This window comes from Convolutriloba macropyga, unplaced genomic scaffold (genome assembly GCF_964194025.1).
Source record: "Convolutriloba macropyga unplaced genomic scaffold, txConMacr16.3 SCAFFOLD_5156, whole genome shotgun sequence".
NCBI lineage: Eukaryota > Metazoa > Xenacoelomorpha > Acoela > Convolutidae > Convolutriloba > Convolutriloba macropyga.
Genome location: NW_027450785.1, coordinates 3,523 through 15,903, shown reverse-complemented (window position 1 = coordinate 15,903; position 12,381 = coordinate 3,523). Strand labels below are relative to the sequence as shown.

Here is a 12,381-nt window from a genome sequence, read left to right as displayed (position 1 = left end):
CGGGGCAACTTAAAACACCGGTATCCTAAAATTTTTCGGCTTACTTGACTTCATTTTCAAAATTCGACTTGCTTGCCTATCGGCTTGCTTGACCACCACCATATTTTACACATTCGACACATAGAGCTATCTGTTAAAACCATAGCAAAATTGGAAGTCCGCGTTTTTCTCATTCTCCGTGTCTTACCTGCGACTATATGTATATTTGGATTCGTATTTTCCATATTATTTGTCCCTTATACGCATAACGCTTATTTTATACTATTTGTTATACTCGCATACTTTGAATCTATTCAGAAAGGAAATTCATAAAGCAAATGAACAAAATGTTTATGGAACCAATAAAGATCAAACAACTTGCATTTCGATTTGAAACATGAAAATGGCAGCGCAAACCGGTCACAGCCGCAGAGCAGATCTTACTCCAATTTCAATATTTGTCTTACTTTACCATGTGTTACGGAGCAGCAGTGCTTTCAATCCAATTGATCCTGATCATTCACGTTTCAATTTTGCTAACGTACATTTAGAACTGCACCCTGAATCAATTACAAACAATATTTGGCCGAAAGAATTCGACAGAGTGGGCAAATATTGCCAAGACAGTGGAGTTGGGCCAGCTCAAGGAAAGTTGTGCATTCCAAAGTATGAGGAACCAACTTCATTTCGAAATGGTTGTGATGCAAGCGAATACAGAGTGTGTGACAAGTACAATGGTTCCATTGCAATGGTCGAGAGAGGAGGCTGTACGATGAGTGAGAAGGCAAAAGCTGCAGAAGAACACTCCATCACTGGATTGATCATCATCGAAACATTGAATGTTTCAAACCCATCAGACTTACAGGGTTCGTTTTCTTTCTACACAAATTGAGGCGTGAGATGAGCAGACAAAACTTGGCCGTACTCAGACTGATCCAGACAATAATTAGTAATGATCAGTTTTTGCTCGTTTTAAACCCGTTTTAAGCAGACTCCTACAGACAAAAATCAGCGCATTGATCAAAACTCGGCTGGTTTTTTATATTTGTTTGTTTACATCTCATTTAAAAACCGTAAATTTGTAGATTTCACTAAACACGCGTTTAATATAGTCATTTATAAAATTTCGGTAGTGTTTTTGGAAGCCAAAATTTGCTCAATATACTCATCTAACACTAATTGTTCCGTCCCCACTTTTAGTGGGGGAGGAACTATATACTCAACTGGGTTTTGTTTTTTTAGACAATTCTGGCAGATCGATATAATCATTTTAGATGTTCAAGCACAAGCTTGATTTCCTTAATTTGTTCTGATTGATTGACGACTTCTGATTTGTACTGATTTGTAAAATTTGCGGGTTTTATGTTTTACCCACGTGAGCAACCTAGCAATTCATTGTAATCTGGAAATATCTTGTTGATAAGTAGTAAACATTGGTGACCCCGACTCAACAATTCACAGAAACAATTTCAACAGTTCACAGACATTTTCAGCACCTCAGCAACAGCAAAGCAACCAACAGCAACATCATCAACAACAAACACACAACCAAGTTCAAAACCATTCTGCAAACAATTATCACAACAATCGTGGTCAACAAAAACAACGGACACCAAACACAGATAACCGCAAACAGATAACAGTTTCAACCACATGGACTCAACTATGGAAGAGTGGTTGGTTACAATCATAACAACAACACAAGTTATGCTTTTGGTCAAAACAATAACACTAACCGTTTCAATCAGAATTACAATCTCAACAACAACAATGGAAGCACCTTCAAAAGAAATTATAACAATCCGAACAACTTCATGCTAAATACAAATTCACGACAACAGAACACCGGACATTCTCATAATGAAACAGACACACAAAATCAAAGCCAAAGGCAACAAAACTTTAACAACAACAACAGCAACCCACGACCACAAAATCACACATGCAGCGGATACCAAATCAGTTCGCGGATACGACCTCAAGTTCAACTTCAAGCCATTCCGGTTATCTTTTACACATAAGACGCATCAATAGAAACATATGCTCTTTTAGATAGCGGGAACGACAACACACAAATAACAAACTCAATGGCAAAAGCACTAGGAATAAAAAACACAGATTACATTGCAGTACCAATTTCTTCACTTTACGGAGAACACATCATAACATCAACTGAAGTCCTTCTGGGAATTGGATCACTCAACAGCACCAGACATCTTTTCAACCTACCGGTGTACGCCACGTCAGCATCTGACTTTCAAATGCCGAATGTACCTGTTGAGATGTTGAACTCTATCTGCGCCGACTATGATCATCTTAACAACATCACATTTCCACAAATACGAGATAACAGAATAGGAGTTTTAATCGGAGCGGATGCCTTCATAGCAACAGTACCACTCAAACTCACAACAGGACCACCTGGAACCCCATACGGAGTCTTGACACAGCTTGGATGGACCGTTACAGGACCAATACCACAGAAATACAAGCCAACCAGTAATAAACAAGAAATCAATTACAACTTCACGCTTTACAACAGAATAAAAACCCAGAACGGGATATATAGAACTACATGCTTCAAATGTTTTGGACAATGGGGGGGAAAATTTAGTGAGCGGAAAAAAGACACTGACAGCAGATGACAGGAACGCTCTTGAAACACTAAAAAGGACGACATGCCACAACGGTTCCCGTTATGAGATCGGACTACCTTGGAAAGATGACACTAAGCTACCAAACAACTACTTTCTTGCCAAAGCACAATTACAGTCACTTGAAAACCGACTTCAACAGGAACCAGACCTATTTTTTCGTTACAACCAAACCATCGAAGCAGACATTGAAAAAGGATTTGTTGAAGAGACACAACGTCAACCCAACTTTATGAATTCACAACTTTGGTATCTTCCACAACACCCCGTTGAACATAAAATGAAAAAAAAGTGAGACGAGTCACAAATGCAGCTTCGGTATACAAAGGACATTCACTTAACAAAGCTCTTTTGACCGGACCAGATCTACTATGCAGCCTTGTTGGACTTCTCAGATTTCGGGAGTACAAGATTGTAGTAACCTGCGATATCGAAGCGATGTTCATGCAAATTGCCATAAGAACAGAAGACCAAGACACACTCAGATTTTTGTGGAACAGAGATGAAGAAAAAATTTTCGAGTACAAGAGACTAATATTCGGTGCAACTTGTTCCCCTTCATGTGCAATATACATACTCCACAGATGTGCAGAAGATAACAAATTAAGTAATCCTGAAGCCTACTCAGCGATAAGAAACAATTTCTACATGGATGATAACCTTCAACGTTTTAAGACAACCGAAACAGCAGCAGTCACAGCAACAGAAGTAAAGAATACGTTACAGAAAGGTGACCTTAAGCTTACAAAATTTTTCAGTAACGACCCAAACACCGTCATGAAAATAACTGGAGAAAATGCAGACACAGCGATAGAGCAACGTGTTTTAGGACAAACGTCGAATGCCAAGGAAGATATTTTCATCTTGAAAAGACCAGACTTAAAACTGGATGTCAAAAGCATGCAACAACGTCAATTGCTGTCACTCGCCGCATCATTGTTCGATCCCCTTGGAATCATCATGCCGTTTTCCATTAGAGTACGATGCATTCTTCAATCAATAGTGAAACAAGGTAACAACTGGAATAATCAGATTCTAAGAGAGTTCCAACACGACTTACAGCAATGGGTCGAGGAATATGAGCAGATGCCAGAAATTTCTATTAGCAGATGTCTGATCCTCAACCCAGATGATAAGCATGAACTTCACATATTTTGCGATGCATCAAGTACAGCAATAGCGACGACAATATACATCAGATCAATCATACATCAAACAACTCAATATGTTGTTAGCAAAGCAAGAGTTGAACCCATTGAAACAAAAACCATCCCGAAGTTAGAACTGGCAGCAGCAGCTATGGGAGCTGAACTTGCTTCTTTTGTTCGAAGCGAAATGACAGCACACTTCGACAAAATTCAATTCTGGACTGACAGTATGGTCACATTAGGTTGGATTAAATCAACATAACACCAAAAAGTTTTTGTAGCAAATAGAATTGCAAAAATTTTAGCAAACTCTAAGTAAGAACAATGGAATTTTGTACCCGGTAAAATCAACCCTGCAGATCACGGAACAAGAGAACTTTCTTTAACAGACTTGAAATAAAAATGGCTGTCAGCGCCAAAATTTCTCCTAGAAAATCCGGTTCCAAATTTCCAAAGAGACCAGCAATTTACAGCGACAAAAGTTTTAGGTACAGAAACTTCAAACACGGTTATTGACAATAATGATTTCTCTAGCTGGCATAAACTTATGCGACGAACCGAAACAGTAATGAAAGCAGTCAATATCTTCCGAAAACGACCAGTCAACAACAGTTATGAAGACGCACGACGCCATCTATTAAGACAATCACAGCATAAAACTTTTTCTGATAGCATAAGATACCTTAAACGAGGAAAAGAACTAGACAAGCGGGACAAGTTATTGCAATTCACCCCCTTCCTGGACAAAGATTGTTTAATACGAGCAAGAGGCAGATTAAAGCACGCTAAAATACCCTACAGCCAAAAACATCCAATTATACTTGACAGTAAGAATAGTATTACTAGACTAATAATTGAAAAAGCCCACAACGACTGTAGACATCTTGGAAGAGAGTTTGTCCGAGCACACCTGCAGCAAGATTTCATTATCTTAGGACTGAGACGAATTTTGAAACAACTAAGCAAAACATGCTTCATTTGCCGACGATGGAGAGCACAAAATATTACCCCACTCATGGCCGACCGCCGCAGTTTCCGATTCGCAGAAGCAGAAAAACAATATCCTTTTCTAAATGTTGGCTTAGACTTTTTCGGAACCTTTTACGTCGAGCACCGAAATCGCAAATTGGAAAAACAATATGTATGTCTTTTCACCTGTCTTGTCACTAGAGCTTTGCATCTGGAGGTTTGTCAGACATTGGACACAGATAGTTGCCTACTAGCCATAATAAGATTTGTATCGCGACGAGGGTATCCCGAACGAATCATTTCTGACAATGGATCAAACTTCACATCCGCAAAAAAGTCGTTGGATCTGAGCAAAATCAGTATTGACAACAACTACATAAAGTCCCAGTTACAGCAGCAAAATATTTCATGGAAAATGAATCCACCTCTAGCCCCTCACTTCGGCGGGATATGGGAAAGGCTAATTCAGTCTGCCAAACGCACTTTGCTCATAATTTTAGGCATCCAACAATTGAAAGCCGAAGTTTTTCAGGCAATTGTAGCCGAGACTGAAGGACTTCTCAACTCCAGACCAATTACATATGTCTCTTCAGACACAAACGATGAAGAAGCACTAACCCCTAATCATTTTGTACTAAGACGCCCTTACAGCCCTTTAGCACCGTTGACATCAACAAGCCGAACATTTAGTAAAAAGGAGTTCTCTTACACACGAAAATTACGGAATCATTTTTGGAAACGTTTGCAAAAGGAGTACACATCAGATCTTATCAGCCAACCAAAGTGGAGAACAGAATCAGAACAGTTGAAAGAAGGCGATTTAGTCTGGTTATTGCATGAGTTCACCCCGAGAGATATTTGGCGAATGGGTCGAATTGCGCAATGCCATAATGGATTGGACGAACGAGCACGATCCTTCGAAATCAAGACATCAACTGGAGTGCTGAACAGACCAGCAGTCAAATTAGCTAAAGTTTTACACAAGACTTGAAACCATTAAAGTTTAAATTTCAAAGGACATATTGGTTTTTATATTTCGATAATCATTGTATCCAAAGTTAGCGTATCAAATATTCAACACTACACAAACTCAAGCAATCGATGATACATGAAGAAGTCAACAACGCTGTGAAACTGCAAAACGAAAAGAGAATTTTAACTTCCCTAAGTCCTTAACTTCCCTAAAACTACGGGGAATCCAGCTCAAAGTGTTTCTTTGCCCTCACCGACAACAGTCATCATCAAGTTTTCGTTATTTTTGCCCTTATTTGCCAGTTCGACAAAAGCTAACGTCTCCGGAAACCAATCCACATAATTTTGTCAACAGCCTTCAGATCGACGGAGTATACACCTTCACATCAACAGAGTTTACAGTATATACTGCCAACGATCTTCGATTAAACTTCAACTTTCACAGCCCTCATGAAGCCTAATAACTACTTTCACATATCCTTGTCATTCAACAAAACAATATTCCAACTACCACGCATCAAATTAAAACGTCGATGCAAACGTATGATAACCAACTTTCACCTACATATAGCCGGTGTATTTGTGTCGCCCCGGAAGAGTGTACAACAAGTTTACACATACACACACAGAAAGTCAAAAATGCCCTCAATTATGACAACAGATCATCTTAACAGCTTCGACATTACAAAACAATGTTGAAATTACATATCAGCAAAAGAATCATGTAAACTTGATTGTCGAAATCTTAAATTGCAAAATACAACAAGAGTATTCAGTTTTACCCTCATGCACGCGGCCCGGAGTGTTCAAGCACAAACTTGATTTCCTTAATTTGTTTTGATTGATTGTTGACTTCTGATTTGTTTTGATTCGTAAAATTTGCGGGTTTTATGTTTTACCCACGTGTGCAACCTAGCAATTCATTGTAATCTGGAAATCTCTTGTTAATAAGTAGTAAACATTGGATAGTTGTGAGTGTTATCATTAGAAAGCCCGTCAAGCGTAGAACATGGAATTAAAAAGATTTTTTTTAATTCTCCATTTTTATAAGGAGTTATCGAGGTTTAAAGTTGGAGTAGACGATATTCCGTTGTTTTTTATTCACATTTTCCGTATTTTTGACCAATTTATTGTTAATTTTGCTAAAATATGTTAACATTCTTGGCGGTAGTGTTTTGATTTCATCTTTAATGATAGAGGACGGTTGCTGAATTTTTCGATTTGAGCTTTTTGGCTAAAATCTACGCTAAATTTTTCAAAATTCAGAATTTTTTGGTCACAAATGGGACCAAATATGCTTTTTTAGCCCACTTTCTCTGAATTTACGGGAAATAGACACCCTAAAACTCCAATCATATTCATTGTAAGGTCAAAATGAGAGCTATTTGCACTCTCCTTGGCTTTAAGAGGCTTCGGAAAATATATTTTTTGCCAGATTTTTGCAATTTTATTTTCGATTATTAAACAAAATTCTTTATTTTTTTTATACAATGAAAAATTTTTATTAAAAATTGATCTATTTTGCAATCTGTTGATTAATTGAGTGTTTTCGTAGCCGCACAGAAATATCAGGGCTGATCTTGATCTCACCAAGACAAGAATTTCATATCGGGCTCAATTATTGACAAATACTATGTACAAAAAATGAGTCCCAGCGACCATATATTACGTTCTCAGAGTAAAGCTCGTGGTTTTTATGGCTCTGACCAATTGCTTTCGTAAAATTTTGTTGATTTCTTGTGTTTTGCATTCACTTCTTTTAATTTTCGTAATCCAATGACTTAGGCTAGCCAATCAAGGATCCAAATCGCGTTTTGGAACCAGACAATGCTTTCTGTTGTTATCTAATGTCTTTTATGACTTTGAAATTAATTGTTTTAAGAAAATGTCGGTGAATCATTGTACTTTGCCACTATTTTCTAATATTTCAGTAAACACAAGCAACAATCATTTCCTGAGAGCCAACAAATTATTGTCTTTAACGGTTTTATAGTAAAGAAAGGATTTTTGGTTTTGATACTACGAGTTTTCAATTTTTTAAAAAATTTTTTGAGCATAATTGCTAAATTTTTGACTTTTGTTTGGGTCTCAAATTATCACATAATTGACAGGTTCACATGAGGAAAAAGATAATTGGAAAATTGAACAGGTTTGAAAAAAGACGTATCCGTATCTGAATGTGTTAATTGGTTTTGTTGAATAAATTGTGCTTTTAGCCTGAGACACAGTTCTCTCGCAAAATTTAGTGATTTTTTAAATATTCGGTTTTGTTTGTCTTTTTTTTGGTTCTTATACAACATATAACCAATAGATCTTAATTGTTTCCCCAGGACGTATAGCAACCTATTTAAACCATTCAGTATATAGCTTTTTCTTTTAAAGACTTTAATATTAACTTTTAAAAAAAATTCAAGTTTCCTTTTAATTTGTATTTTCATTGATTTTCGTCACCATGTAGGTCAATCTCACTAATAAGAAGTCTCGTGATTTAGTCTCAATAATGACAGGTCCAATGGCTGTCTGAGATGTTGCAGCTTAATTGGTCTCTTTCTGTTGAAATCTTATGGCTTTTGAAAAAAATTGTTTTCAAAAGCATATTTGTCGATTTTTGGGTTTCGCCCTTTTTAAATTGTTTTTCGGTCGATTTGTTGCTTAGTCTCTGTAAAAAATAGGTCACAGACCTCTTCTAGTAAACTATAACTTACTTAATGAAGTTCATAGTTTCAACCAATTGTTTCGGTCTTGTTACTACTGTTACTATGAAATTTCATAAAATGTTTGAGATTTTAATATTTTTTGTACATTTTAAAGGACTTTTGTTTTCTACTTAAAAAATAACATTAAATGTAGGTCCCATTGGCTTTGATGTATTGCGCAATAAAGCATTTTTATTGCTCTTAGTGACAAGTTTATGTTTGTAACGGCTTCACTGCCATTTTCGCGCAAAGTTTAATTTTGACGGTATTTGTCCTTCTTTTTGTAGTTGTATGACGTACACTGATCAACAACGGTCTCAATTGCTTTCAATGGAGATACGAATGAAGATCTCAGTGAACTTAGTTAATATCTAATGATTTAAATTAATTTGAAATTATTGTTTTCAAAGATAAACCTATCTCTGAACTTCGCACCTTTTTGCTCTGTTTGTCGACCTGTTACCCAGTCGCATTGAGGACAAGACCCATACCTTTTCCATTGAAGTATAGTTAATTTTGTTTTGTTTAGGTTGTATCTGATGCAAGTTAGATTTTGTTAGGAATTTTTAAAAATATAGACATTGAGTTTTGGTCGTAATTAAAGTTTGTTTATTGATATTTTATTGTATTTTTCAGTAGTCCTATTAACAACAAGTTTTATCGGTCCTCTAGCGTGGCCTTACTGTTTTCCATTAGTGGTTTACTGAATGGTATGTATGTTTTTGAAATTTTTCTATCTCTTCATCTTTTGGTAGCCAATTAAGTCAAGAATGTGGATGAGCGAGGTCGGAACATTATGTGCGTACGCACATTACCGAGCCTCCTTGTTGAAAAATAAGCGTTTTAAAAAAGTTTGAAAAAAAAACAATTTTTTTTTTCAATTTTCCTACATTACTCTCTCCTAATCAACCTTTCACCCTTCTATGAGAAATAATAAAACAAGAATCAGATTTGGTACCTTTTGTTTTGTGAAACTCTTACAATATTACTCACAATTGCATGACATAAATTAATTGAACTCTGTGCATGTACAAAATATCTAAGGAGTAATAAATCAACAATTGTTTTTTTTTAACATAAGTATAGGAGCACCGATACAATGCTCGATTTAAGTATGCCGTTCACCGAAACTGTTTAAGAGACATAAATTCATATTATGAAGGGTGGTTTGCATAGTTTTAACCACCCTCCACCTAACCTCACCCGACTTCAGCCCCCCCCCCCCCCCTCCATTTCCACGCCCACCACCCCATTGCACCCCAACTAGAACGCTCGACTCTCAACCCTTTTCCCCATGCTCATTAACCACAACCCCTCACCTCAATTGCAGTCATGCGGACAAACATGTTACATTGACAGGTACACCTATAAAGTCTATAGAATTACTTCTATCGTTCATTTTTTGACGAGCCAAGATCTTGATAATTTAGCAAAAAATTTTCTTGTCGAATCTTGCTAAAAATTGATTAAGATCTTATCATGGTTTCTTAAGAAAACTTCCATGGTCAAGTTTGTGATGAAGCATTTCAAGTTGAGTCAAAACAAATATGTTCTTGGAAGACTTTTCAAGGTATTTCAAATTCCGTTTCACTGGGAAGTAATTAAACGCACATTTACTTGTGTGTCTTACAATATTACTGACAAGAAATCGTGATTAGACTTAGCGAACTTATTCTATACCCCTCCTTCTTTCTCGATACTTCATTGATTTTAAAAATATGAAAAAATTCCATTATATTGTACTGTTATTTCAGAAAATGTTGCACCTGTTTCTGTCATTGAGCTGCGTTTGTTTCTTAGATGCTGCATTTCTATTTCATCATTTCTCAGAAGCAAAAGCAAACAAACTTTTCTCCGCCTAGGGTACGACGGAGTTTATGGGAACCGACAACAAAATTACAATACAACGTATCTCGATCACTCTGTCGCAAACATTACAGGGCGAAATGAAGGTAAAATGAAGAACACACAATTTATAGACATTTTATGCCCACCACCCCCTCCCCCCTCCCGGAATACGCGCGTTTCTGTATTTGACATGTTAGCACTTTTAATCTTGTATTTCAACTGTTGTAATACAAGTCCGCCATCTAAACTTCTTAAAACCAATGCAAAAAAATGCATTAACTTTTTAAATCGCTCTTACTAACCATCAGAATAACTGATGAACTTAGTTTCGACTGGCTAAGAAAAGAACTTTGTATTATAAGCAAACTGACCGTGAAGTAAATTGTGAAATTATTCTCAGACCCAAAATAAACCACAAACTTAAGGAACTGAAGACGCCTGTTAATTTTCAGCAACGATTCCGTTCATTCTCTGTACGAAAGCTACAGGAAACGTGCTGGAATCTTTTGTCAAGAACGATACTAATTTCGCGATGAAGATTTCTGACGGTGGAGTTTGGCCGCCTCAAGTTGACAAGCCACAACCAGAATCTGGTTTCTCATTTTTTTTCGCGCTTGGAGAGCTGTACGTTGTGTTCGGCGCAGCAGCAGTTGTTGGCTTCCTTCTTAGTTTCGCTCACGTATCCAATAGAAATGAAGGGTGTGGAGGAGAACCAACTGCTGTGTAAACTTGTTTAATTTGAGAACCTTGCGGATCAAAATGTCATATTTAGTCAGACTTTTTTTACATTTCCATCTTAATTTCAGTCTGTCCATTCCAAACACGGGTCGTGTGAAACTTGTGCGAAACGAGCTATTTTTATTAGAGCTTTAAATTGAATTTTCAGCGCAGCAATTAGAGCTCAACAGAATTTCTAAATGTAATCGAAATATTCTTTACTCTTATATAAGAGAAAGCACCTCGACACGGAATAGTTGAACATACGAACAAAAAGTTGAGAACATTTTATTTTATAACAATTTTTTTTATTGAGTATTATATAATTATGACTTTGAATAAAATATGCAGATAATTTTGTTATTCATAAAAAAGCAGAGTATTTAAGTGAAATCAAGATAGAAATGGTAGAAGGTACTGTCGAGTGTTCATCACCGTCAGCATCAAAAGCAACATCAATCCACTCACATTAGATGTGAATCACCAGATGGTAATTGAAACCATACAGTTACAATACCAAGGTCGAAATGGCACACTTCAGAGGCGATTGATATCACTCGGATTAGAAAGTGCATTCCGTTTTGCAATCTTAATACAGTAGAAAGAGCATTTCAAATTGGGTTTCACTGAAACTTTTATCTTCGCTTTTGAACAACTATGACATTATAACATCACGTTGCAAAAGCTAAATGTGTTCAATTCGGGGTTACTGGGGCTTTTCGTTAACTACAGTGTCAATATCTCGACGCACATTTTCACTTCACGTAAATGTCATTCCCGATGCAAAATCAATAGATTAACATGGGAAATATTGTCCGGAGTAAAAAGAGTCAATATGCATTTAAATTTTTGTCCATCCGTACGACCCCAAAGAATTTCACACAAAAAACATCAGTTTGCTCGATAGATACTCACTGTGAAGGGAGTTGATTTCTAAGATCCCGAGGACACAAGATAAAAATTAAGCAAGGCAATAACTGTGGTAAACCCGTTTTGAAGGAGTGTGCCGGAAACACAAAAACTCAAATTCTAATAGCGATATTAATAATCATTTAACTGTGCCGAAAAAAAACTAAACTTTAAAAATTCGGTAAAATTACTTCGAGCAGAAACTTACAAAATATGGTAGCAATGATCAAGGGCAAGTTAGAAAAGATTGAACCATATGCCGCACAAAGAGCAATTGTTTTCCCAATCGTTCTTCTAAATCAAGAGTATTCAGATACGTTCTCTGGTATATAAAACCAAAAACATAGCTGGCAGATTGCCAGAAAATAGCCGCAATAGCTTCGTAGATCTGCAGTCTAAAAAAACAGTAAAAAAGACAGACCAAAAATATTCGGCTTTTCATTGAAGGCTGATATGTTCTATTTTGATTAAAAATCTGTATAAGTTTTT

General features: G+C 36.5%; 1 protein-coding gene across 1 annotated transcript; it reads left to right on the top strand.

The window, feature by feature from the left end:
• Positions 1–201: 201 nt before the first annotated feature.
• Positions 202–11,338, top strand: LOC142356154 (uncharacterized). Its single transcript, XM_075408120.1, has 3 exons — positions 202–845; positions 10,281–10,370; positions 10,719–11,338. The coding sequence occupies exons 1-3, from the start codon at positions 377–379 to the stop codon at positions 10,991–10,993; spliced, it is 834 nt and encodes a 277-aa protein (XP_075264235.1). The 5' UTR covers positions 202–376; the 3' UTR covers positions 10,994–11,338.
• The last annotated feature ends 1,043 nt before the right edge of the window (positions 11,339–12,381 follow it).

Excerpts from the sequence above, each read along its gene's own strand:
- LOC142356154 (XM_075408120.1), top strand. The coding sequence starts at position 377 with ATGAAAATGGCAGCGCAAACCGGTCACAGCCGCAGAGCAGATCTTACT. Across the intron at positions 846-10,280 it reads AAACCCATCAGACTTACAGG|GGTACGACGGAGTTTATGGG; the intron begins GTTCGTTTTCTT and ends TTCTCCGCCTAG. Across the intron at positions 10,371-10,718 it reads CATTACAGGGCGAAATGAAG|CAACGATTCCGTTCATTCTC; the intron begins GTAAAATGAAGA and ends GTTAATTTTCAG.